General features: G+C 44.8%; 5 protein-coding genes across 9 annotated transcripts; 3 read left to right on the top strand and 2 right to left on the bottom strand.

Annotated features, from left to right (window-relative positions):
• Positions 1-331: 331 nt before the first annotated feature.
• LOC147048221 (BDNF/NT-3 growth factors receptor-like) lies at positions 332-3,067 on the bottom strand. Its single transcript, XM_085926966.1, has 8 exons — positions 3,050-3,067; positions 2,872-2,971; positions 2,569-2,757; positions 1,963-2,093; positions 1,717-1,889; positions 1,392-1,632; positions 625-783; positions 332-546 (listed from the first exon to the last, which is right to left on the bottom strand). The coding sequence occupies exons 1-8, from the start codon at positions 3,065-3,067 to the stop codon at positions 361-363; spliced, it is 1,197 nt and encodes a 398-aa protein (XP_085783092.1). The 3' UTR covers positions 332-360.
• On the top strand, positions 2,615-16,659 carry hnrpkl (heterogeneous nuclear ribonucleoprotein K, like). Of its 4 annotated transcripts, XM_085926653.1 has the most exons (17): positions 2,615-2,764; positions 7,700-7,874; positions 10,483-10,557; positions 11,183-11,280; positions 11,368-11,424; positions 12,169-12,212; positions 13,055-13,127; positions 13,254-13,367; positions 13,458-13,586; positions 13,686-13,987; positions 14,058-14,099; positions 14,176-14,215; positions 15,085-15,100; positions 15,239-15,268; positions 15,363-15,430; positions 15,497-15,666; positions 15,882-16,659. In XM_085926653.1, the coding sequence occupies exons 2-17, from the start codon at positions 7,826-7,828 to the stop codon at positions 15,910-15,912; spliced, it is 1,338 nt and encodes a 445-aa protein (XP_085782779.1). In that variant the 5' UTR covers positions 2,615-2,764; positions 7,700-7,825; the 3' UTR covers positions 15,913-16,659. The 4 variants fall into 4 exon arrangements, with proteins under 4 accessions (XP_085782779.1, XP_085782780.1, XP_085782782.1 ...); XM_085926654.1 differs by lacking the exons at positions 2,615-2,764; positions 7,700-7,874 and adding an exon at positions 7,904-9,877; XM_085926656.1 differs by lacking the exons at positions 2,615-2,764; positions 7,700-7,874 and adding an exon at positions 9,927-10,002.
• Positions 3,381-7,281, bottom strand: LOC147048220 (BDNF/NT-3 growth factors receptor-like). The gene is made up of 9 exons (XM_085926965.1): positions 7,005-7,281; positions 5,976-6,050; positions 5,821-5,892; positions 5,613-5,681; positions 5,311-5,462; positions 5,034-5,170; positions 4,439-4,571; positions 3,482-3,787; positions 3,381-3,406 (listed from the first exon to the last, which is right to left on the bottom strand). Exons 1-9 carry the CDS (start codon positions 7,193-7,195, stop codon positions 3,381-3,383), a joined length of 1,161 nt encoding a protein of 386 aa, XP_085783091.1. The 5' UTR covers positions 7,196-7,281.
• A 108-nt stretch (positions 16,660-16,767) lies between the features above and the next one.
• LOC147048218 (guanine nucleotide-binding protein G(q) subunit alpha-like) lies at positions 16,768-23,694 on the top strand. Of its 2 annotated transcripts, none has more exons than XM_085926659.1 (8): positions 16,768-16,959; positions 17,352-17,514; positions 18,025-18,209; positions 19,898-20,052; positions 20,351-20,479; positions 20,550-20,679; positions 20,799-20,952; positions 21,225-23,694. In XM_085926659.1, exons 2-8 carry the CDS (start codon positions 17,379-17,381, stop codon positions 21,413-21,415), a joined length of 1,080 nt encoding a protein of 359 aa, XP_085782785.1. In that variant the 5' UTR covers positions 16,768-16,959; positions 17,352-17,378; the 3' UTR covers positions 21,416-23,694. The 2 variants fall into 2 exon arrangements, with proteins under 2 accessions (XP_085782785.1, XP_085782786.1); XM_085926660.1 differs by lacking the exon at positions 16,768-16,959 and adding an exon at positions 17,003-17,201.
• A 676-nt stretch (positions 23,695-24,370) lies between these two features.
• LOC147048217 (guanine nucleotide-binding protein subunit alpha-14-like) lies at positions 24,371-26,898 on the top strand. Its single transcript, XM_085926662.1, has 7 exons — positions 24,371-24,643; positions 25,171-25,355; positions 25,696-25,850; positions 25,940-26,068; positions 26,142-26,271; positions 26,347-26,500; positions 26,601-26,898. Exons 1-7 carry the CDS (start codon positions 24,514-24,516, stop codon positions 26,777-26,779), a joined length of 1,062 nt encoding a protein of 353 aa, XP_085782788.1. The 5' UTR covers positions 24,371-24,513; the 3' UTR covers positions 26,780-26,898.
• Positions 26,899-27,104: the final 206 nt, after the last annotated feature.

The raw sequence follows: 27,104 nt of genomic DNA, 5'->3' as shown, positions 1-27,104 counted from the left end.
TTTATGTTTTGGAATTTCCACACAAAATGGAACGTGGATTTCAAAAAGAATATTGAAGGAGAAAGCTCGATGTATTTTATTCGCGCAAACATAAAAACCGTCATTAGCCATTTTTGTCACGTGACCCAGAATGCATTGTGGCTCCCCCTGTCGAAACCTGCCTGCTACTGAACGCACGGCGAGGGATTTTAAAGCAAATATGAGTCCCCAATTTAAGGCTTTTTCTCAACGCACTGACGACAGTTAACATTTACAGGGGACTGCCCATTACCTGTACACGTCCACCTGTACACGTCCCCCCCCCCCTCACACACACACACACGCACATGTACTGTACAGCAGGTCGCAATAGCAATCACCTCAGCCCAATATGTCCAGGTAGACGGGGGAGGCCTTGGCGAGGCTTTGGAGCATGGCGTGGATCTCCTTGATATTAAGCCTCGTGTACGGTTCCCTCTGCCAGCAACCCAGCATCAGGTCGTAAACCTCCTTGGGGCAGTTACGCGGACGCTGGAGCACACGGCCCTGCGTGATGCACTCGATCACCTGCCGTGAGATAATCTTTGCTCTACCCTTTTGCGAGTTCGCAGGCAATTCGGTTGGCGTGAGAACCACGGCACTGACCTCGTTGTTAGAGAGCTGGTACCAGGGCTGCTTGCCGTAGGTGAAGATCTCCCAGAGGACCACGCCCAGGCTCCACACGTCGCTCTCGGTGGTGAAGCGTCGGTACATGATGCTCTCCGGGGGCATCCACCGGATGGGCAGCATGGTGTGGCCGCCCACCTGCGCCGAGACCGTAAAAGCCAGCAAGTAAGAAAAGATTCACAAACGCAGCTGGGAATCGATGTCTTCGTAAAAACATAAAGGAAACGTATAGCAAAAAGTCCACTTGCAAATTACAAGCACCCATATCAAAAGTTTTGTCGTCACCCACTGAGGCCACAAGATGGCGGCAAAGAACTGGCTTGACTAAATGAAGCTACTTGTACCCTCAGTTCAATATAGTACCACTAGACGGCGCCACAGCATTATTTTGAGACAGATTTGGCCTGATTAAAAAAGAAAAAAAACAACGAAAGGGCCAAAAAATAAATCTGTGAATTCTCATCTATGCCGTGATTCACTTTACGTTTACTTTGTGCAATTTCTTCGGTGGTATTGTGAGAGTAGAAGCTGATCGAAAGCAAATGTTAATCCACACCGAGGATAATCAGCGGCCCCTTTTTAACTCAAGACGTCTTTATAATGTGGAGAAAAAAAAAAGAAGAATCTACTCAATGTTTTGTACTCTCTTGGCCCTCATTACCATAGAGACTAATTCATATATGCAGATCATGTGATTTGCATATAAATGGCATCCAAATGAAGGTGGAGAATATAAATGGACTGACTCTGTAGTAGTCTGTGCTGTAGACATCTCTGGACATGCCAAAGTCCCCAATCTTGACCAGCAGGTTCTCGCCCACCAGGCAGTTCCTGGTGGCCAGGTCTCTGTGGACAAAGTGCTGCGACGCCAGGTAGACCATGCCGGCGGCAATCTGCTGCGCGATGTGCAGCATCTGCGACTGCGTCAGTTCCACCAGGATGCTGTGTTGCCCGTCCGCCATCAGCACCGCGTCCGGACCGTGGGACCTAATGGTAAGTTTGTAAGAAACATCGTCTTAATTGACGCATTCAATTCAAGTTCTTACGTTGACTCGAAAATGGCAAACCTACCTGAGAAACTTGTTGAGGTCTCCGTGCTTCATGTACTCAAAGACCATAATGAGGGGGTCGCTGTCAACGCAGACTCCGTAGAAGGTGACGATGTGTTCGTGCTGCAGGTTGGTCAGCAGCTCCGCCTCCCGGTAGAAATCGGCACGCCCGCTCTCGCTAGCCTCCTTCAGCGTCTGTACGTGCACGAGCGAGCGGGAATCCGTAAAGTGTTGATTTTCAATCCTTACCTGAGACGCTTCCCCGTACCTTGACGGCCACGTGGATCTTCTCGTGGTCGGGCGTCAGGTTGTAGCACTCGGCCAGGAATACCTTGCCGAAGGCGCCCTCGCCGAGCTCGCGCTTCAGCACTATGTTGTGTCGCTTGATGTGTTGCACGACTGTGGGCAGATTTTCAATTTTTAATAAACAGGCCTTTTTTAATGTTGATCAAAACCACTGGCTGAGCTAAGGGGGGGCTGTGAGGGCTAATGCCTCCCCCTGAAATATGCTTTAACCTCCACAGGTGCCATATCAAATAGACTTGTAGGTATTTTGCTTTTGTTTTCAGGATTTATTTCCACCTGTCCCCCATAGGTAACATAGAAATAATCTTTATCAACATGATTAGAAGAATATTTGGAATTTGTTAAAGAAAAACATATATTTTGTGGACTCTTGAGGTATGTATCTTTGCCCTAATTTTTTTTTTTTTTCAAATGGTACTTAAGATGGTAATTTTTAGAACCACTACTGTCCATTATTTCATCCCACCATTTTTTTTTAATGTCTTCCTGCATCCGGTGTCCATCCCTACGCAACCTAAATGGATTTATTTGAAAAGGTAGCAGATGACCGGATCAGGCGGAAACTCACACGTGTCTGGTTTCAGCATGCTGCCGGAGTTGCCAAAGTATTGCGGGTTCTCGATGACGGGGATCTTGGTCATGCCGATGATGACAGCGTCGGGCGCCATCTCGGAGGACGAGGGCGTGTTGTTGCCGTTGGAGACGTGGTGGAGAGGGCTGGCCGAGTCGTCGTCGTTGCTGATGACCGACGAGGAGCCTGGCGGGTGAGTGTGTAGACATCAAGTGCGTGAGCTGTTTCCATCACGAATCGTATTGCGACTACGTTTTGTATTTGGGTGGCGCCAGACGACTTAAGTATGCTGTAGCTCACCTTTAATTCCAAACTTGGTGTTCCTTCCATATTTGAGAATAATCACCATTAGAACGCAACCCATCAAAGCCACCCCGGCGATTCCCACCACCACATAAACCTTAAGGGGGAAAAAAAAAATACGATTTAGCAAAGGTTCCTTGATGGCCTACGAAGAGAAACTTTAATTAGGACTTACAGCAATGCTGTCATCCATTGGCGGCAATGGCGAGTCTGGAAGGGAGTTTAATGTAAATTATAGTCAAAATAATTACATTAAAAAAAATAGGTAAAAAGAGAAAATTAAAAAAAAAAAGCTTCTGGATAATATGTTTAAAAAGGACATTTTTAATTACTGACTCAAATAAAAAAGGACGACATTGCATAACGCGGCTAAAATACAACAATACGAAAATAAAAAAATGGCCTACCAGTGGTGTCTGGACAGAGGAAGACAGGCAGCAGCAGAAATGAAAGATCCAGCATCGTTAATTCAAAACAAACGCGACTAGAAAGGTGCAGCCAAGTGGTCACTTACAGTAGTAGAAAATATCTTCTGCAGGAGGAGAGACAAAACCCATGTTAGCAATGATCTCCATTAGGAGAAGTCGAAGAAGAGGGAAACGCGTACCCGTGTGGTCGTACGGCGGGTCGATGAATTGCGCCGCCACCATCTTCTCGTCGCTGCCGTATTTATTGGTGGCCACCAGGCGGTAAATGCCATTGTGGATATGCGTGGGGTTGACCAGCTGGAGGCAGCCGTGGTACTCGCTCTTGGTGGACTGGTGGATCATGGTCCTGATGTAGTCCTGCTCCTGCAGCGTCACATTCTCAAAGTACCACTGCAACGCCGGCTTAGGGTTGCCCGTCATACTGAAGGGGATGCACCAATGGTGGCCTTGCTCCGGTTCCAGCAGCTGCTGGATGATGGGGGCGACTGACGGGACCGGGTGGGGTGGGGGGGTTGGCAGGTCAACGACCAGGGAGGGGGGGGGGGGGGGGGGGGTCCGGAGGAAAAACAACATTGAGAGGCTGAGAGAGGACATGTTGTTTTGGGGGTATTGAGTATGGAGACAAACAATACTACCGGAATGGAGTCCGACATTAGCACTAGCCTAAGATTAGCGTATCGAGGCTTTTATTAGCACGAGGCAAAACGTGCCATGAACAGAGACGTCAATTAATTAGCCAGTAACCTAATGATCACGTCTAAGTTTCCACCACGTCTATTTTTATCATCAAATTACCCGTTCTGCTTGGAAGCAATTGACCTCATGGAACAAATATTTTTGGACTGTAACGCTTTGGAAAGACCAACGTTAGCGTAACGTCTGTCGGTAGCTTTGTTACGAAGCAGGGGTGACAAACATCGTCGTGATAAACAATAGGAGAGAAAACACGTGGAAGCAGAGGACGGTGTGGCTTTACAGGAGGAAGAGTTATGGACAGGAAACCACACCAACAAGTCAATAAGATCAACGCAGGCGCTAATGAACACAAAGTGACCGGTGCTTCTGTTGCTTCCACTTGGAAACGAAACAACATTTGTGAAAAAAACATGCATGCTAGTATGCTAATGCGTGCTTACAGAGGATGTTGAGCTGCAGCGTGGCCTCCGTCTGACCCACCATGTTTTCCGCCGTGCACGTGATCACCAGACCGTTGTCCTCGGGGGATAGATTGGTTAGGGTGAGCCTGTTTGCCATCTCCATGGGGTCAATCTGGACACATAGGATAGAACGGTGGATGGTAAAGAGCAATTAAAATCATACCAAAGGTGTTTTTCTGGTGTTAGCCCAAAAAAAATGGGGTCAAATATCTCAATTCCCTCTATTAAAGGTGATATTGTTGCAGAATAGGATTGAAGGGTACATTTTAGACATAGCATAGTTGCTAACGCTATCCTGGCGTCCATTTGTATATACGACCAAAACGATAGCAGTTCGCTTCGAGTGGTTTTTATCCCAGCAGCTTTGTAGATTTGTTTTAGCTTGGTAACTAAAAGCTTCAGTGGCTTTCAGATGGGTTTGTGCGGTAGATGATGGGGTGTTGAGTATCGGCGGGTCGAAGCCGGATCTTGAAAGATTAGACACGTGCACGACTGTACTGTAAACCCCGGAGAATGAAATTTTAGACGGAACTAATGCGAAGCCTCATTGGAGATTAGATTTCGATCGGCCCACCTCATAGTGCGAGAAGACCATGTCCAGGTTCCACTGGATGTCCGGAGTCGGCGAGCCTGAGGCGCTGCACAACGCTTCGACGTCGCCACCTTGCTCCTCGGTCACCACCGTGGGGGTGACCTCTACTTGAGGAACCACTGCGGGACACAAGGAGACGGGCTTAAGTGACCGAGCGAGTGGTGGGGGCAACGGGAAACTGTAAACCCTCCATCGATCGCTCTCTGGACTTTCAGGAAGCTTCTGCCGCGTTGCTTATTTTAACGGGGTTTCACGTTACCACAGTCAGGCGGCGTGAGCGTGGCGAAGGCTTTTGTCGTTCCTTGTTCGTCCTTGCACTGCAGATCTTGGCTCTCGGGTTCCTCTTGGCTCCTCAGTTTGATCCAGAGGTTCTCGCAGACGCAGTCCAGAGGGTTTCCAGACAGCAGGAGACTGAAAACACGTTATGTAGTAGTATTCAGATTCGGAAAGTTTTCTTGGAAAAAATTATATTTTGTGTCGAAAAAGCTTGAGAACCCCTTGTGTTAGATCAGATGACATGCAAACCCAACGGCTAGCGTTTGAAGAGCATGCAGGCCTTACGAATAGGAGATGTTATAGTTCTGGAAAGTCCTCCATGACAGTGTTGACAGGTTGTTGTCTCGCAAATTCCTAAAAGACAAAAAAATCGCACTTGCATTCAAATATATTAAAATATATTCAACGGTATCTAGCTAGCTAGCTAACATAGTTATTGATTCTTATGATGAGTGGCATTAAAACATTTGAAATGAAATGAAAGACTTCTTACACGTATTGCAGTCTCGTATTATTGTAAAAGGCATCCGGGGATATGAACGTCAATCTGGTCCTTGTCACTGTCCTGTAAGAAATCAGAACCTCGGTCAGACGAAACCGGCAAAGTAGTAATAGTAACTATAGTACAAAAAAGCGTGCAATACTTACAAGTTTCTGAGGTTTATGTAGTGCCTCAGACTGTTGTCGTTGAGCTCAAACAGCCTGTTTTGATTTGCGATGTATCTGTCAGGGAACAGATAATAACAAAGCATTATGGATTTTGCAACCGGTCCAAGGTGTACCCTGGCTCTCAACCAAAAGTCAGCTGGGATTGGCTCCAGATTACTCGCCACCCTTAGTAAAATTTGTATTGTTTTATGAGAACTCCATGTACTCGACAAAATAAAATAAAAAAACAAGGGCAGATTCGCAATCATTGCATAAAGATTTGTGGGGGGGGGGGAAAAGACACTTCTGGAGTGCGCCAATGTTTCCTAGAAAACATAGACATTCCTCACACAGGATCATTTTGGGCCGGGTATATTTCAAACATTTATTTTTAAGATAATCGGCCGCTATTATCGGAACGAATGGGGACGAAATCAGCTGAATTTTAGGTGGGAGAAGTCGCATACGTACTGGACTGGTTGCCAGCCAATCGCAGGGCAGACATTCACGCACTTGATTATATTCATTCAATGTTGCTAAAAATCTATTTTAGATGTTCTTTTGCTTACCTATTTACAAAATGTCTTATTTATACTATCGTGTGCGATCAATTTGCCATGTCTGGCCTTTACACACTTAACCTGCATGTGTGCCATCTGTCAACAATCGCGAAGGGGTGGGCAAGGGGGGGTCCTCACACTTACGCCCCTTTATGGACACCTTTGCTAAAACCGGGCCTGGAAATGCGTATGTGTGTGAGTGCATTTCATGGAATGCTGTGTAAATCCCCCCAAAACGTGCACGAGCATTACGCACGCGCGTTTCGGTGTTAGTGACACGTAGAAACTCACGACCACACGCAGACACACGTTTGATTGTTATGATGAAATGATATGTGATGATATTAAGAGGTCGGGGGAGTGAGTGAGTGAGTGAACGTGATCACCTTCATCCTTCTAACATCTCATCATCATCATCATCATCGTCAAGTTGACATGCACGCACGGTGGCGCGCACGCACGCACTTACATGTCGGTGATGTTTTCCATGTCGTCCAGCGTGAGCAGCGGGAAATCCTCGATGCTCGGCGACGCTCCGTCGACGCACGCGATTCGCGACACGGTGCAGGTGCAGGCGGCGGGGCAGGCGGCGCTCAGCCCCCGCAGTCCGTGCAGCGCCAGCAGGAGGAATCCGAGCCGTGCCATGCCATGCCAGTCCATCGCAAAAAAAAAAGAAAAGAAAAGAAAAGAAAAAAAATCCGGGAAATCAAAAATCCCAAACAGCGCACCTTTTTTCTCGTTGCCCCCCCCCCTCTCTCCCCTTCAAAAACCACCCACCCCCCCTTCAGATGTAAAATGTCTCAGTGGGATTATTAAACCCCTCTCCTCTATTAAATCGCGATCCGCACGGAGGGCTTGCCGGAGGAGGAGGTGTAGGAGAAGGAGGGGGAGGAGGAGGAGGAGGGGGGGGGGATCAGGGTGCCATGGAGCGGCCTTGGCGTGTCTGCAGAGCCGCGATCGCGCACGACACGCTCGCCGCCGTTCGTGGAGGTGTCAAGTGCTCCAGCAGCAGCAGCAGCAGCAGCAGCAGCAGCAGCAGATGATGATGATGAAGATGATGATGATGCCGTCTCACTCCTCCGGAGCCCGCATGCCTCCCCCACCCCCTTCTTCACTCCTTTTTTTTTTTTTTTGCCTTGTAAAAACAAATATGACGTGTTCCAGATGTTTGGAGATCGATAGGCAGACAGGAAGGCTGGATGGACGGACCCCCCTCCTTCCTTCCTTCCTTCGTTCCTCCTCCTCCTCCTCCTTTCTCAGCCCCCCCACCCCATCCCCACGCGCGAGGTGATGCAGGGAAGACGACGACTACCTGATTACACCCACCAACAGGGTGAGGGTAAGTGTACATGCTTTTTTTTTTTTAATTGTTTAAATTTAGATTTCATCCTTTCTTCACATAAGTCCTCCCTTCTTTCCTTCTTGCCTCTTTCACTCAGATGTATTTTTTTGGCATGCATCCTTCCTTCAGACCTGCTTTTCTCCCCCCTCTCTTCACTTCAAACTTTTTTGTCTTTATAAAGTCTTCCTTCTTTCACATCTGCTTTTTTTTTAATTGAAAAAGTTTATTTCACACCACAATCAACATTCACACTAAGTTGTTCTACACACATAACAAACACACACACACACGTGGTGTGACGTCCACAGTTGACGCAGGAGACCAGATGCCCCCATGAAAAATTCTACGACTACAAATTTGATTTGAATGATAATTTTTCCACTTTACCAGCTCGAGATGTCCTCGACTGAGCTTCGAAACACTAAAAGGATTACATTTTGACATCAGTTGCCATTTTTAGTTCTTAAACAGATGATGGCAAGATTGTGATGATACTACAGAAGAAAACATGGCGTTGAAAGCGACTACTACCTGCCTGACAATATCCATCCACATGTTAAAAATGATTAGAATACAAGCGAGCAGATGCTGACAAATCCCATCCATTTCTATTAGACTCCACCAGGTGGCAGTGTCAGGCTGCAAACTCTTTTTGTTCCCTCTGCCTTGAAACAGAGTAGTTTCACTATTTTAGAACTGATTTTACGGCGGGTCCCTCCTTTTTACATTTATACGCTAATTAAAAGCGCTGCCTGTGCAATTAACAAATGATTAAGATAAAAAAAAATATCTATATGATAATCAATACGTAAATAGATAATGATATAGATGAATAGAAAAAATAATTATAATAAAACCATTAAAATGATAGTGACAGGAAATATGTTGCGAAAAAAAAAAAAGACAATAAATCTTGTTTGCTGCCATGACAAAATCGGAGCATACCAGATTGTGTAAATGACACACGTAGACACACACACACGGTGGGATCAGTGAGCGCGTCACCATGGCATTTTTTTTTTTTACAAACATCGCGTACAATGTCAAGTGTCTCTATGGTTGCGGATGAAAATATGTACACTCTGCCCCCCCCCCCCCCTTCCCCACACATACACACTCTACCATCCATCCACCCCTTCCTGAGAAACATGAAGAACTGAATTAAAACTGTCGCCATGGTAACCTCTGAATATAGGAGAGTTGTAGAGAGCGAGTGAGAGAGACAAAAGCCTACATATGTGAAGTTGCAAGGCAAAGCTCTACGAGCTCTACGCTTCATCCACTGCTTGATTGGATCTAAAATGGAAGCTGCCAATACATGCAATGAGGTGGCTGGATTTTGCTTAATCATTCAAATGTGGCCGTCACGAGGCATTTAACTGTTTATACGGAATTATTTGTATGTTTGGATGCATGCTTTGAATGAATGATATCTTTCAGTAGATCCTTGCAATGTTGACTTTTTGTATTTGTGAGTTTGTTCTCTTAAATGCATTGTTATGGTGTCTCTCCTTGCCGTCATGTCTGTTTCCTGTTCTATGGTTATAATCACCACACACACACATTTCTTGTGACAAATTTCACAAAGAAATATGAGTGTACAAGATGATTTAGTACTAAACACACTTGAATTGATTTGGTTTTCCAGCAAAAGATTTACATCTCTACTGTTGACAATTTTGATTCAAGTTACGTGTCAGAAGTCAACCTAACAGTCAACGTTGAGGTATGCTTTGTGTACCTTTCAGGCCAAAATCAGGAACACTGTCATAAGAAAAACAAAGCGGTTTGATATTAACAGCGCGTGTTCCGATGGGGCGGTGATACGCGCGGAGATGCGTGTCCTCCGCCCGTCGGCGTTGCCATGTGACTACACCACAAGCAAACCACCGTGTCACCCCCCTCCATGCTGTAAAAGATTTGCGTTCGTTCCAAGGCAACAGAATAGCGTTGCAGACGACGGTTAGACGCAAATATTGACGTATTTTTATTTGTTTGAGGTGAGTAGAGGTAACATTGCTTGTAGACATTTTCACGCCTATAGGAATAACACAAATGCTGCGCTGTCGCATCCTGTCCGCCGTCTCGTGGAGACGGACACGCCTCGCGAGCGTTTAGCTTAGCGGTTAGCATCTGAAATCACGTCAGTTTAGCCGCTACGATAGAAAAGCTTAAAGCCGCTCGCCCTGACGCCTATCAACGGGACATTTGAGCATCGTTAATGTCGTAAAATCTTTTATAAACGTCATTAACTACGCGTCGTTTATTTTTAACTCTGCTACATGATGAGGGTTGCGCTTGTATTGACTCCACAAGTGAGCGGCGATTTCGGGAGGGGGCGGGGCAACACGCTACAAAAATGCGCTTGTTTGCTAAAAGCATAAAAAGAAAATAAAAAATCAACTGTCTTTGTGAATGGTGATTACTGTATGCATTTTAGTATGTACGTGTTGGATGTCGGCCTTTTAAATGAAATGAATGACGTCACGATCTGACCGGTTAATCTGGACGTGAAATATTTGGGGAATTCATAAATCAAATTGTTGGACCCACATCAAAACAACTTTTGCACTTAATAACATTCACTTGTTGTATTGCATTGCAGGTGCAAAACACACAATGGAGGTGCAAATTGAACAGCAGGACGAAGATCTCACATTCGGTGCCACGGATACCAATGGTAAAGCCCATCTTTCTTTTATCAACCGTATCTTTAATTTAAGATATACAGTAAACGGACACATACTTTGTTTAAAATTCATTCACAACCATGAAGCAACCAGGTAAATAATGAGTTGTATGTCCGACAAGTAAATTCACAAATGGACAAATTTGTGAATCAGCAAGGGTTCTTTTTATGCACAATATTTTTCGTTTTCCTGACAGCTTCAAAGCTTCCAGCAGAACTGGCTCATTTGAAGCAAAAGAAAATAGATCATTCCTGGCTGGAGCTGCATAGCAGATGGTGGAGGAATACTGCTGTTTTGTGGCTCCCAAGCACATTTTTTTTTTTAAATTCAGGAAGGGAATGGTGCATCTGAGTGCTTTCCAGTCTGTGCTTGGCTGCCAACTGATTAATAGTAAAAAGCAAGTGCTACCCAGAGTATATTATATATATATATATATATATAGGATATGTATTAGCCTTAAACGCTTACCCCACTACTGAAAGAGATGACAGTCAATTTTCCTGGTGTTGAAATATGGCTTATTTAAAGCAGTCAAGTTGTAGTCATAAATTCAACTTTATTATTAGCCAGTCAAAGACATCAACATTCATACGACGTGTCCTCGGTGGTCTTCAGGTAAGCGTCCAGCAGAGGACATGGACGAGGAGCACGCCTTCAAGCGCTCCCGCAACACCGACGAGATGTTAGAGCTTCGCGTGCTGCTCCAGAGCAAAGTGAGGCAGCCAAGCCACCTGTCACTTTTGTTTGTCTTGGTTTTTATTCCCGTTTTCTGAGAACGACCCCTCCTCTCTGCTTCACAGAATGCCGGCGCCGTTATCGGAAAGGGCGGCAAGAACATAAAAGCTCTGCGCACCGACGTGAGTAAACACCTGCAAAGTTCGGTGGTTGCTTTGTGAAGTAATCATTGTAACATTTTAATGGATTTCCTCACTCACGTTTGCTTTAATTCAAAATGCGCTCACATTTTGTCTGTTTATATGTAGGGATGGGCTAATAATCATTTAATTAACTTATTTTGTAAAAATATGATTTTCAACAATTAGCACAATCTCCTCCATCTTAAATTCACGCACCACCCCGGCACCCAACTTTGTGGAATTCCTGGATGTATTCATGATTATACTCATCCCTACATGTTGAAGTTTTTGGCAAAAATGGAATCTCCCTCATATTTGGTGTAAACTTCATCTACCTGCTTTAACATGACGCATGAAAAAAAGTCCCGTGCGGGATACATTGTGGTAGTTTATTTTGACCAGGCCACGCTTTTGTTTCTGTCACATTTTGCCTAAAAAAAAATTAATTAAAAGTTCAGCGTGCATTCAATTAAAAATCTATTCCTTCTCCCCCCCTTTGTCCTTTCTTTCTTTTTGTTTTTTTGGTGAATGTTTTGGCCACCCGTTGCCCATGTACTGGACCGACATGCCCCTCCTGCGTCGACCCAACCCAACCCCGAACGCCCGCCCGCCCGTCCGCCCACCTGCCACCCCCCCTGGTCGACCTTGCCCATAACCCGTGCCCCCTAACACGTGATTGAACGCCCCTCCCCTCCCTCCGCCCCTGCCCAATGCTCTCCAACCACCACCTCCACCTTCATGCAGTACAATGCCAGTGTATCAGTCCCAGACAGCAGTGGTCCAGAGCGGTATGTCCCACCAATTCTTGCCTGATGACAACGTCATGATTAAGCTGCCTTCTGTTTTTTTTCACTGCTACGTTTATATTTGATACAAATGATGACAGTGCCCCCCCCCACCCCTTTACCACCAAAACCCCTCTACCCCACCTTCCCCAACCCCCTCCACATGTCCTCTTGATGTTTCTATCCATTCCTAAATGTCTTTAACCGCCAGATTTTGCCGACGTGTCGGCTGTCCGACTGAATTTGCACTAGGCAGGCGGACATCTTTGTACTCAAGCCCCCACCCATCGAACTCTCTCTCTCTCTCTCTCTTCTGCAACTCTTCATTTCCCTGCATTATGATATCTCCCATGCATTGTCGCTTTGAAACCACTCACTACCCCCTCACCTGCCATTAACATGTCGCCTTTCTCAACTGGTCTCGTTTTCCTGTGAATGCAGAGTTTCAATTTCACTGAGCTCAATTTAAGGCCTTTAACATATCCTACCAGTTGAGAATCGCCGATCTATACGACTCATCCCCGTCTCCCAGTAAGACGTGGTGCTGGCAGTGTGTAGTGAGATCTTGCTTCAGTTAAATTTCCCACTTTGTGTTTTGTCATTTGAAATCAAGAACTGTCCCAGCCCCCCCCCCCCCCCCCCTCGCCCTCCTTTTAATTGTCGTCATTCCAAAGCCGTCCGTCTTTCCGAGATAATTTGATTTAAGTGCATGTTAGCCTTAGTTTCTTCTTTTCCAAGTCTTCATCCGAGGCTTTTTATACACGTGTTTCCCTGACCACTTGTTCTTTGTGATTTTGGCATCTTCTTTCCATAACGCCTTGCTTTCGTTTTGGCTTTCTCGACAGGATCCTGAGCGTAAACGCCAACATTGACACCATAGGAGACATTCTGCTGAAGATTATACCCACTTTAGAGGAGGTAAAACTCCCTAATTTCCATTTGAGCAGGCTGGGTGAAGAAAAAAAAAACTAAACACCTTGCAAAATTCACAAAGTCCAACAGGATGCATTTAACTCGTCCCAATTGTTGTGTTTGCATAACAAGTACCAGCACTACAGTGGCACCGACTTTGACTGCGAGCTCCGCCTGTTGATCCATCAGAGCTTGGCGGGCGGAATCATCGGCGTGAAAGGCAGCAAGATCAAGGAACTGCGAGAGGTAGGGCGGAAGTCTTAAAGGCTTGCTGGGACATGACCTTATGCCATCTTGCTTGTGACACTTTGGTGACGTCGATTTCCTCCCGATTAGAATACACTCACGACCATCAAGCTGTTCCAGGACTGTTGCCCCCATTCTACGGACCGAGTCGTATCTGTGGGCGGGAAGCCGGAGCGAGTCGTCGAATGTATCAAAGTCATTTTAGAACTGGTGGCCGAGGTGAGTCCCGACCTAGTTTCTACACTTCCACAGGCATCTTCTCACACAGCTCAACACATATTTACTTTTTGACTTGCTAATAAAAACAACACGTTACAGTCGCCAATCAAAGGGCGCACCCAGCCGTACGATCCCAACTTCTACGACGAAACGTACGACTACGGCGGCTTCACCGTCATGTTCGAGGAGCGCGGCAGGCGTCCCGGCGGCGGCTTCCCCATCCGCGTGCGAAGCGGCTTCGAGCGCCTGCCCCCCGCACGCAGCAGTCGCCCGCCGCCCCCCTCCCGCCGGGATTACGACGACCTGAGCCCCCGCCGGGGTCCGCCGCCGCCGCTGAGTCGTGGACGCGTGGGCAGCCGGGCACGCAACCTGCCGCTCCCGCCGCCACCGCCGCGAGGAAGGTGAGGAGAATGTGCTTCTTTTGTAGCAACGTTCGCCAATGGAAATCAAAATGACGGTTCTTGTTCACAGCGATCGATTCTCCCACAGCAGCTATCATGATGACAGACCAAGGTGAGGCCAAAAATGTCCTCTCGCGTCGTCCCTCCATCGCTAACCACGTGAATGCTAATCACCTCCCTGTGTACAGCGACAGAAGAAGCCGCGGAGGAGAGCGCTACGACAGCATGGTGAGCACCGGCGTCTGCGCACTTCTCTCCCGACAACGGGATGCGATCGGAACGCCTCTTCCGAGCGTAGTACGAGCAGAGCGGCCACCGACGCTGACGGCGTTTTTTATTTTCAGAGGCCTGCGGTTGCCCGGCAACGCTTGTCTCCTCTGCTTGCCTCTCGGCAAGCCGAGTACGCCTTTCGGAGATCCGTCGGGAGAGCGAGCAGAGTCGTTCCTGTGCGGCTTCCCTTCAAATTTATAATAATTCATCTGTGATGCGGTCGTTAGTAATTGAATCGTGTGGAATAACTGCGTCAAACAGAGGCCAAATGGCTGCGACCGTCTGATGGGCTGTTGAGTCACTCCACTACAAGAACATGAGGTCAGCCAGGAGGGGGAAAAAAAATATATATAAAAATAAATAGGAACAATTTATCATGATTTACCCCCCCCTAGTCAAAGACGGAAATGCCTGCGCTGCTGATACAACGGCGGTTTTAGCCAAATAGGCGTCAACCAAGGCACCGGTCCAAGATCGTCAAAGTTTAGACTTGACCCACATTACGACGTACGTGTCTTACAATAATGGGGACGTGGTTATGCGGCAGGAGATTCAGTTCCAAAGTTCAAGTTGTGTCAGAAGGGACTGGAGGTGTGACATTTCAGTTCAACAAGGTGTGAAACATTCATGTGTGCCGTCCAAAGACACCTGGAACGTATTCCAGAGTCTCACTCGGTGTAGTTATTAAATCGAGCCCGCTTGTCAAGAAACGTTATATCGAATGAATATTAAGATGATAAGCTCTATAATAAGTTAGGACTGTGAGCACGCCGTCTTTACGTTGACACTAAACCCGATTTTTCTTCTCTCCTCTTGGCGAAATACAGAGTGGAGGCGGCTATGGTGAGTCTCAGCATTTGTGGTAATCCTGCGTGCATTCAAACGAATGAATACATTGAAGATTTGAACCCATTGTGCTTTTGGTTTGGAAAGAATGTTGGCTAATTTTCAATAATTGTCTTCTATTTTAATGTCTTCCAGACAACAATTCCTGGGATCACTTTCATTCCAGTGAGTGAGATGGGGGGAATTTTATTTTATTTTTTTCTTCTTCTCCATCCATTGTAATGCGCAATAAAAACTCATTTTGCGTTCGGCTTGCCAGGTGGCCGAGGCTCGTACAGCGACATGGGGGGGCCAGTCATCACAACACAGGTCACCATCCCCAAAGACGTAAGTGTTCAACGGCAGAGACAAAAGATGTGGAAGAGACGGACAAATGTTGTGGCTGTTCCGCAGCTCGCCGGCTCCATCATCGGCAAGGGCGGTCAGAGGATCAAGCAGATCCGCCACGAGTCCGGAGCGTCCATCAAAATCGACGAGCCGCTGGAGGGCTCGGAGGACCGCATCATTACCATCATCGGAACGCAGGACCAGATCCAGAACGCACAGTACCTTCTGCAGAACAGGTGAGTGACTCTCAAATTTCCCGTAACAGTCCTTCTGGAAAAGTACTTGAATGAAGTGAAGTTGCTCTTCAAGACAAGATTGTCTAAAGGCACAAATCTGAGGAGAGTTCAGAAAAATGATGGCTGTGCTGAGCTCGTGGCATATTCAAAAAGGCTGTCATCATTGCTAAAGGTACATAAGGTTGAATTTTTGTGACTTTTTTTTTTTCCTTCAGCGTGAAGCAATATTCCGGCCGATTCTTCTAGGACGGAAGCAAGACGAGCGAAGCCGAGCCCTTGGTTGGATCAGTTCTACCAAATCTGTTGAAGCTTCTTGGGATATTGTTAAAAAAAATAGAAATAGAGAAGAAGTCGCCCCAAAACATGTCTGTGCCGGTGTCGACGACTTTCAAGGACACGATGCCATTACATATTTTACCTTAATGTTGTTTGCATTACAGTGGAGCATGCAACTTTTTTAAAATGAAGTTTCACACTTGATGAGCAGCAATTAGCTTAGCATTCTTAGTTGCCAACCTCGTGACAAAACTAAAATGGATAACTGTGAATGTTTTCTTCAGAGGCTTGTGGTTTTCCATTTCTTTAGCTAACATTTTAATGTACATGTATTAGTAGAACACTAAAAAGAGGACACGTTTGATGAATGTTTGATACTTTTAAAGAGATTTTTACATTTTTCATAGAGTGGCGAGTCACTGTACAAATTGTGTATATAATATTTACATGCATTTTTTTCCCCTTCTCTCGCCAAATGAATGCTTTGATATTTCACGTTTTGTTTAAGTGTTAAATGTATTCTTGCATTTGATCATTTTAGTGGTTTATAGCCATTTGTGAAATGGCAAAAAAAGTGACACTCTTTATATGTACCTGTGATTGCTATCCCGCAAGCAATTAGCAAATAAAGGTTTTTTTTTTTCAATCATCACTCAAGTTTAGTTAATTTCTAATTTAATTCCAATTTAAATGTTAAGCTATTAAAAAAAAGCGTCGAATGTGCAAGAAAAGTGATGGTCTGGATTTTCTTCTCTTAAATCGATTCTTTGCATCATGATACAATTTGGTCCTGGTTGTTAAAATATCGCGATACTTTAGTGTCACATGTGTCACATCCATCCGCAGCGTGCACTCTCGTTTATTACAGGAAACGAGTTGCAGTAATGTAATCGACGAGAACTCGCACGCTTTCCCATCACCGGAGAGAGAGCGAAGAGCAGTCCCCTCTTCTCCCCGTCGCATGCGCCATCCGCGCGGGGCTCAGTGAACCAGCGCGCACCGAGGGGGGTATCAGCGGTAAGACCGAGACCCACACTCCGCGTAGGAGACCCGAAAAGAAGCGGCGGAGTTCGTTTTTTTTTGGTCTCTCTTCCTTGTCGGCGAGATTTGGCTACTTTTTTGTTAGAGTTAAAAAAAAAGTGATTTTATGTGGCCGTGAAGTGAAACTCCGCCATATTTGGCACGTCCACCACGCCCGCTGACAGTCGTAAAAACTTCTTCGCTCGACTTCATTTAGCACTTTAAAGTGTTATAATAAGGTAAAGTCAACTTTCGTGAGTTCTCTTGTGCTTCTAAACGAGCCGAGTGAGTGACTCGTGGTTGTTTTGCCCCTCTCCTCCACCCTCCACCTTTATCCCACCCTCACTCACTCCGCGCTTAAACGGCATCATGTTTGTGTCCGTGCCCAGGGAGGGCGACGCCTGAAGACGGGCACGATGACCCTGATGGCGGTGGGGGCTTGCTGCCTCAACCCGGAGGCCAAAGAGGCTCGGAGGATCAACGACGAGATCGAGAGGCAACTACGCCGAGATAAAAAAGACTCGAAACGGGAATACAAGCTCCTCTTGCTCGGTAAATGAAGTAAATCCCGCACTTCATAACGTCACTAATCAATATTTGCACATTGTTGTGACTGGAAGTTTTGTTATCAAGCATAACAATTTGGTCGTTGTGCTCTAGTTGCGACGCCTTTGATTACACAATAGTTTATAAATGTCATGCATGACAGACGAAAGCGAACAGCCGCTGTGGGTGTACATTATTCAAGTGGAGGAAGAAAACAAAAACTATTTGTCCCCTCCGGGTGTGACATTTCAAGGTATTGACATGTTTTTGGACTGTGCTTTCAAAGATAACATTTAAAAAATCCCTGTCAGAAGTTCAGTACATTGTGTACAATGTAGTATCACTTTTTAAAAATGTGCCGAGTATCAAGTTCATTAAATTCAAAGAGTGGTATCAAAAGGTGTACGATTTTAGAAACTGCCCTGCTGAGTTCCAAATTTGGCTGCATCGTTTACCAGTTTTTGGAAGCCTACTGTTGTTCCACCATTTTTTTATGTTCTATATTTTATTTTCCAGGGACTGGCGAGAGTGGTAAGAGCACCTTCATCAAGCAAATGAGGATCATCCATGGCAGGGGCTACTCTGATGAAGACAAACGGGCCTTCACTAGACTAGTGTACCAGAACATCTTCACCGCCATGCAGGCCATGATCCAGGCCATGAAGACGCTTCGGATCCCCTACAAGTACCAGTACAACAAGGTATGAGAAGCATTCGCACATACCGAAGTTTTTATTGTCAGTTTATACAATGACTGCTGCAAAGGGAGGGCGGGGGGTGCTGTGTTGTATTAACTGGATCACTTCTGGTAATTTGCGGCCATGTTTAGTTTTGCAGTCGGCTGACAGACACTCCGCTAAAAACAAGCTCGGTCCTGTGCAGCGTTTACACAGACAATTGTTTTTCCCATCCAGTGAAGATTTAAAATATTTTTTGGAGCTATTATAACTAAACAGCTTTTGTCACACTGCATCAATTCAATGGACATTGTGCTGCTCCTTATGGTGTGTACAGATGCTTATACAGTTCATGGCGATACAGTATCTCCAACACCTCCTTGGCTCATCAGTATGACACTAATGTTTGTATTTTTTCGTACTGTCATATTGTCTGTTTACATGTGTTGCTGCACTGTTTGTGTTCAGCCTTTTTGCTTATGTTGCAAAATAGATGCTATTTGTTTTTAGCATTAAGCTAGCGGACCAAAAGGCAAACCTGTGGGTTTTTTTTTTCTTTTGTATACACATAATTTGAAAAAAATGATCATTGTAGCTTAATAGTGGACCTTCTCTGCCGCATGTTTACTCTCAATATTTGTTTTTTTTGTCGCGGGCCATTTAAAGCACACTCAGTCTCACATTTCTATACACGTGAGAGACAAACGCAAATTTTTAATAGAGGCAACCGAAACGTATTAATCACTCCAATTAGCTCGCCCACACAAGCACATGGAAAGTGCACAAGTTCCAGGTAGAGATCAGGAAAGTCCCCAGAGGAGAGTGCTTCACGTGCGTGTCATGTCACAGTAACTGGTACCGCGTCAGCATTTGTGAGTGTTTATGGAAGTGAAATCGTTGAAGAAACCACAGAGGGTGCACAATTTTGTGCACGACTGGATGAGCGCTTGGCTAACCCCAACTAATGGTGTGTTGCTAATTATTACGCCACAGTTTTAGAAACCTTCTCTCGGGGTTACAAAACAAAAGCTGCTTTATGAAAGACTCCAAATTACAAATATTTTGCCCTTCATGAGGCGCAAAATGGCTCTAGAATATCCTCTGTCAGCATCGCCGTAAAATGGCGTCAACCTGGCCTGTGCATTGACGGGAAGAATTTGCTGCCAGGCGGCGAGGCAGAGCATTAAGGGTGGCTGAAGATTCCAGGAAGACATCCGTCGGCCAAGCTCGGGGAGATTATCTCAACGAGATTTTACTCAGAACTCTGCTGCAGCGGCACTTAGGCGGCCTGCTAAATGCATTTCACCGGAAGCGCTCGATGTCCTCCTGCAACGATTAGACGCCAAACATCAAAGACACGCACGCGCGCACGCACACACACACACACACACACACACACACACACACACACACACACAACACACAACACACACACGCGCACGGTGTGTCTCCCGCACTACTCCTGTTCAACTTCCTTGTTGTTTATGAGGGAGTTCACTGGCTATATCGAGTCAACTTGTGAGGAAGTTTTTGTCGTGAAAGAAAAGGAGGTCAACTGCAGTTTAAACATGTGCGTTCTTGTTTGTGATTTAATTGGCCGCTCACTCGCAAAAGCAGCAAAAACAATACCCACACAGGCCACAGCACATAACTGTCTTATTTTTTTTTTTTTCAACCTCCACAAATCATGTACTTTGTATTCTTATATTCAGGCCAACGCCAGTACTGTCAGCGAGGTAAACGTGGAGACGGTGACGACGTTTACAAAAGTCTACGTGGACGCCATCAGGAGCCTGTGGGCCGACCCGGGCATCCAAGAATGTTACAGTCGCAAAAGGGAATACCAGCTCTCCGACTCGGCCAAATAGTGAGTGGAGTGTAAGCAGGCGGAATAGCCGCCGAATACTTTCCGTTGTTTTGTTATGCATCGACTCGATTTGATCGATCCATAAAAGAAGACCGCCAGGGTTTTGCCACATATAAAAAATCCGACCATGATCAATCATTAAGTAACCCAGAAGCTGTACAAGATTTTTTTAAATTTTTTTTTTATCTCTTAACTCTTTGAAATCTTTTCGAAATGTGAGGATTTTACCTTTCATTGAGAAAAGGCGCGATGGCTCAATTCTTTCTCAACTTGTTCCCTTGATTCGGCACATCTGCAGCTATTTGAGCGACTTGGACCGCATCGCTGACTCAGCGTACCTGCCGTCACAGCAGGACGTGCTACGGGTCAGGGTGCCCACCACGGGCATAATCGAGTACCCTTTCGACCTGGAGAGCATGGTGTTCAGGTGAGTCCGCCGTCGCCTTCCGTGGGGAAATAAGCGGATCGCCGCAAGGTTTTTTTTGTCTCCGCCGCAGGATGGTGGATGTGGGCGGGCAGCGTTCGGAGAGGAGGAAGTGGATCCACTGTTTTGAAAAAGTCACGTCCATTATGTTCCTGGTGGCGCTCAGCGAGTACGACCAAGCGCTGGTGGAGTCGGCGCACGAGGTGACACCCAGCAGTGTGCTTCATTTGCCTGCAGGGGGAGCTCTTTAGTCACGCTCTCGGGCTCGCCCGTATCACCCTCCTGCTCCTACCTTTTATTCATCCATATTCTCTTTTTGAAGAATCGCATGGATGAGAGCATGGCCTTGTTCCGAACAATCATCACCTACGAGTGGTTCGAAGACTCCTCGGTCATCTTGTTCCTCAACAAGATTGATTTGCTGGAGGAGAAAATCATGCACTCGCATTTGGTCGATTACTTTCCTGAATATAACGGTGAGCAAAGGAAGAGGAGCGGCAATGCAATACCCAACGTAATTTGTAACTTTTAAAATATTGCACAAATGTTAAAAAACAAAACAAAAAAAAAACTACTTAATATAAAAGATGAATTTTTGTGAAAATAATGTATGGGTCTGGAATAAAATCAATTACATCATACATTTTAATCATTTGATATTTTGTTACAGCACTGTAACATTGCTAAATTTGTCTGCCGCATAAAATGTGATTGGTGGCTTCTCATTTGCATTCCGGCTCCCTTTCAGGTCCGCAGCGGGACGTGAAAGCGGCCCAGGAGTTTATCCTGAACATGTTTGTCAACCTGCACCCCAACCGCAAGAAGCTCATCTACTACCACTTCACCTGCGCCACCGACACAGACAACATCCGTTTCGTCTTCCACGCCGTCAAGGACCATATTCTGCAAGGCAACCTTGAAGACTACAACCTGCTGTGAAGCGGAGGTACGGTGTCGAGGTTCTGTGGTTGGGGGGGGGGCGCCTGAAAAGCCTGGCAAGGTGACCACAATGATGCAAGATGGCGGCAATGGAGCGCCCCAAAGACGGTACTACTGATGTATTCAAACCTTTGATCACTAAACTGCTGCCTGAGTGGACAAAGCGTACAAGAATTACCCAGCGGCGGTCAATGGATTACTGCGCATGGACAACGGAGGGATTACTTTCTACGCAGGTGCGAGTCGGTTACACTTAATAGTAGCTCATGTGTGCCTCTCAAGAAAAGCCAGTATGAAAAGCCATTTGAGCATATTTTCCATATCCTTGAGATATCCAGTTGAAAGGGGGAAATTCAAGTAAGAAAATGAAACAAGATATTCTGATTAAAATTGCCTTGATGAATGCATCAAATTAATCTACCCGTTTTCATCTATCTCAGGAAGCAGCCATTTTGACACTGTACTGCCCCCCCCACCCTGTTGTCGACAGCAATTGATGCCAAAAAGCCGTGGGCTCACATTCTGAGCGTCACGTGATCAACCCCACAAAACCGATGTGTATGTATATACATCTTTATATATACCGTTACAATATATTTCGCACAACTCTCCATACTTGTGAGTTGTCTTACTAGTCGGCATACTAGTACATGATGATTATGGTTGAGCTGGATATGAGAGGTATGAACGAGATGCTCAAACGGCTTTCCATAAGCCAGTCGTAATCAACACTAATTGCACGTTGACCTTTTAGGCCTTCGCTCATTTGAACACTTGAGTAACACGTCACCATTTTGGAGCACTTGGTGCGAGTCGGCATTCTTTGTTTTTAATGTTTTGCCGTGTGCACAGCATTTGCCACACTGAATAAAAATTTCATTTGCGAGAAAACAGTCGTAATGCTGCGGGAATAACACAAATAAAAAAAGTTGTAATTTTTCGAGAATAATACAATATTTTGGGGGTCTTTTGTGAATAAAATTTCACATTCAATTTTAATGAATGACAATTAAAAACAGCAGTACTAAAAAATGCTTTATTGTACAAACATTCCAACTTAATTCTTTTTTTGTCACACGATGAGTATGTTCTCGGAACGTAAACCACTTTTTTATTCAAATTTTGCACTTTTAATTTAAGTAATATTTCATGTGAATTTACGACTTTTTTCTCATAAATTAAGTGTTCTGATTGAAACACGCATTACTAGTACTATTTTTTTTTTATTTACTGCTTTTATTGCAAGTCGGTGAATTTAATACACCACTCTAGCGTGAATTTTTTCCCTTTTACAAGCTTTTTAGTTCTCTGTTAAAAATTCACCACTTTTTACTTCAAAATTAACCACATTTTTCCCTCAAAGGTACAAGGTTTTTTTTCCTCCTAATATCACAGTTTTTCCCGTAAAATTGCGACTTTAGTCACATGAAATCTGCTACGGTTAAATTATGAGCACATCAAATTTTATTTGCAGAAGATACATCTTTCCCACAAAATCACAACTTTAATTCTAAGCAAAAAAAAAAAAAGGCGCCTTGACTTTTTTATTCTCGTTGAATTCCGAATATATTCTCCTAAAATTGTCTGTTCCTGTTAAACTGTAAGTCTTTTTATTTTTATTAGATTACAACCTTTTAGTTAAACTAAAACTGTACTCAACTTTATTTTTGTAAAATCACGCCTCATTTTCCCGCTGCTTATTCTTGTAGAGTGTTGTGACTAATCTCATCAAGTTTTTCCACGTGAAAGAATAATTCATTTTCAACGCACACTTTTTTTTTTTACGGCTTTATTCTTGTAACATTTCAACTTCTTTTCAGTGTGTCCCTCATAATCCACTTTTATGCACATGAACACATTTCAAAGGGAATACTGCTTGCATTTCTTTCTTTCATTTGTCTTTTGTTTCTTTACAATTCAGTAATTGTATCAAGCTGCGGTCTTGTTATTTGTAATAATTTGTGTAATTTGCCAAACTAGCTGTAAAAGTGGGCCCGTCGTTTATCTGAACTGGTACTATAAATATGACACGGTACGGCGATCGCAGAAGAGGCCGATCGCCGAGAGAAAAGTATTAACTGTGTGTTAAATAACCTCTCGGGCATTAAATGAGCGCGGTCTTGATCTCAGTCAAAGCGCTCTTTAAGTTGTCGCAGTCAACGACTAAAGCCTAATTAGAGAAGATTGGTTGCAGTACTGTTTACATAGCCTCTTGTCTTCTTATTAAAAATAATTGCAGTCAAATTTATGCTTGAATTCCACTCACTGCAATTGATGTTTTATGCAGCATCCGCGTGTGAGATTATTTGAATAAAGTCAAATGTTGTTAATAGTTTGTGTCTTTTGTGTGTGTTTGCAAACCGGTGCAACATCGTAGCCAGCTTCATCATCATGAGTTGTTGGGGGTTTTTTTTGTTGATGTTGTGCTCTGAGATTTATCCCACAGGAAGCGATGATGTGCAAGGATGGATTTCACGCCGTCAACAGAATTCCAATCCCCTGCTTGGAAATGTTTGCCTTCCAGCTATTTTGTGTTGGCTAATCCGGCCGCATCAGTAGGTAGGGACTCGACAGTGGTGCCTTGAGATACGGGCGACTGGACGTTTGAGCTTTCAACTCACTTCAAAGCGACTGGCAATTTCTTAGACGGAGAATTCCACTTAGTCACTAATTGCTGGCTAAGAAATTATGAAGTCTTAGTGTATTTAAAACAACCACTTTAAAAAAAGATTTTTACAAAGAAGCTCAATGTGGCAGTGTTGATTCTGAAATTTCACTTCAGACAAATATTTCTAACTTTTTTTGTGCATACTAAGAATGAGGAAGTCGCGCCACTAAATCAAAACAATTAGTCTCTGCCCTCTGTTTTGATACGCCTTATTCAGTCTTCAGGACACTCACGTTGAAACTGGATTTTCTGGAGTCCCGAGTATGAGTCAATGTTCATACCTATTTAACTGTGTGATATGAGCTGGCAGATACACACACCCCGTCGCCAAGGTCCCAGCCTGGAGTCGTCTCGCCCGAATGTGGCCCCACACCTAAGCGGAGCAACCAAAAGAGCGGCCACATCATAATCGGAGCCTGCCGGCGTCGCCATGGCCTGCTGCTCGGACCTCTGCCTGAGCTCCGAAGAAGCCGAAAGGCGCAGGGTTAGCAAAGAAATCGAGAGAAGGTTGAAAATGGATAAGAAACAGGATGAGAGAGCCATCAAGCTCCTCTTTTTAGGTGAGTCAGAACCTTTAACATCTTAAGTTAATAAGTCAACTCAAAACACAACTGCCCATATAATGCCCAAAAATATTTTAGAGTGAAAGGCATTTTTTTGTCTGCTTTTAAAAAAAAAATAATAATAATTTTGACATGAGTAATGTCCAGAAATATTTAGCATGACGTGGATCTTTGCAATGAAAGACAATATGATAGTTTTGTATTTTTGTATTGTATTTTTATTTTTTTTAGACAACCCCGCCCCCTCCCACAAATGTGGTTCTTTTTTTTTTTTTGTTATCCAACGAAACTTGCCAAAGGACCTCATTATGTCTGTCATTTCGGTACTAACCGGTTACAGCCAGTTTGTGCTGTTTCGCTAAAAGGATCCTTCTTTCGGTATCTCGGCGCAGGCAGTTAATCAGTTATGAAAGTAACGCACAAGTCAAACTGTCATTTAGCGCATTCTTTATGAACCTACGACAAAAACGAAAGTGTTGTGACAGTCGGGGTGGCTTTTTAATGGCTTTCTTCCTGCCCTCCAGGGACAGCGGAGAGCGGCAAGAGCACTTTTCTCAAGCAGATCCGCATCCTCCATGGCAACGGCTACTCCGAAGCCCAGCGGATGACCTTCATTCGCTTGGTGTGCCAGAATATCATCACGTCCATCCAGGCGCTCATCGAGGCCATGAGAGTCCTCGCCGTGCACTACGAAGACGATAGCAACATTGTGAGGGAATTTGTGCTTTTTTTTATTTTTTCAACTACCTTGCTTTTCGACATTCCATTCGAGTTTGCCGTCATCGCTGCGCGCCTCATGAGCTATCGCTGTTTTCATCGAGATTACAGTTCCAACATGTAGCAATGGCTGTGAAGATCAAGCGATATGTTGTGTGGTTTTCTTTTTAAGAATTGATCAAGTGTAACAATGATCTGATTAATAGACAACTAATTATCAACTGGTTAACAGCTATTTTGCCCATTGATGATTCGTCCAGACACTTTATTTAATTGTCGATTCATCGGTAAATTGTTTTGATAATAATCAGTAGCTTGATCCGTATTTCCAGGCCCTCGGGGAACGCCTGAGCCAAGTGGAAACCGAGAGGGTGGACAGGCTGGAGGAATGGCAAGTGAAGACCATCAAGCTGCTGTGGAGCGATCGCGGCCTTCAGCGCTGTTACGAAAGAAGACGCGAATTCTACTTGTCCGATTCGGCCAGTTAGTACGTTTTTTTTTTTTGTTTGTTTGTTTTTTGGATCCACCTTTCGGGACAAAAGAAAAATTGCTAACATTGATCCATCGATGTTACAGTTACTTCAAAGACCTAGACCGAATCACTGCCCCAGGTTACATCCCTAATTCGCAAGACGTCTTGAGGGTCCGCGTTCCCACCACGGGCATCATTGAGTACCCTTTTAAAATCAAGGATGTCATTTTCAAGTAAAGTATCAGATATATTGATTATCAATGAAAGTCAACTTGTTTGAACTTGTGATGCTGATTGGGGGTGTAGGATGGTGGACGTAGGCGGTCAGCGTTCTGAAAGGAGGAAATGGATCCACTGCATGGACAACGTCGTCTCCATCATCTTCCTGGCCGCTCTCAACGAGTACGACAGCGTCCTGCTCGATAACCCCGAGCACGTAAGTTTCAAAACTCCTTCTTTTTGGCCTTTTGCTTTTCTTACAATCAAGTTATTTTTCAATGTCCTCCGCTAGAACCGGTTGGAAGAGAGCCTGGCTTTGTTCGAGACAATCGTCAAGTATCCGTGGTTCAGCGAGACCTCCTTCATTCTTTTTCTGAACAAAAAAGACCTTCTGGAAGAGAAAATCCAATATTCGGACGTGGCCACCTACTTTCCTCAGTATAAGGGTATGTACTGCTCTCTCACATTCCGGGAGTGTATTTTCCCTCACGTGCCAGCAGTCAGTCAAGTCTTAATGATCAAGTTTCACATTTTTCCTTCTTCCAGGACCTCGAAAGGACGCCAAACGCGCCCGAGAATTCTTCCTGGAGCTTTACAAGATTCCCTACAAGAGCCACAGGAGGCCTCTGTTCATGCACTTCACCTGCGCCACTGACACAGGCAACGCCAAAGTGGTCTTTAACAGCGTCAAGGACACGATCTTCAGAGATATCCTTCCTTCTTAGTCATATTTTAGCGTGAAGGGTCTTTATGGGATGTTGGAGCTTGAACCAGCCTGTGGAAAAACAAGGTACTGCATATTCTTTCTTTTTTTTTTTTTTTTTTTTTTTGGCTTATGTCAAATGCAAGACTGTCAAAACTGGTTTGGCAAAAGTTGAAATGCGAGGATAAAGTACATCTTTTGGGTTTCGCTGTTTAATAGAGGCATGTTTCACAGATGTCATTTACGATGTACAATGTATTACAAGTAGAACCGGTGGACTTTTTTTTTTTTTTCCTCCACTCAACTACTTTTGCATAATTCAATGTAAGAGTTGTCTAAAATAATAT

This window comes from Syngnathus leptorhynchus, chromosome 12 (assembly GCF_054491065.1).
Source record: "Syngnathus leptorhynchus isolate UIUO chromosome 12, UIUO_Slep, whole genome shotgun sequence".
In the NCBI taxonomy this organism is placed as follows: Eukaryota; Metazoa; Chordata; class Actinopteri; order Syngnathiformes; family Syngnathidae; genus Syngnathus; species Syngnathus leptorhynchus.
The sequence above is the reverse complement of the archived record's forward strand: the minus strand, read 5'-3'. Positions and strand labels throughout refer to the sequence as shown.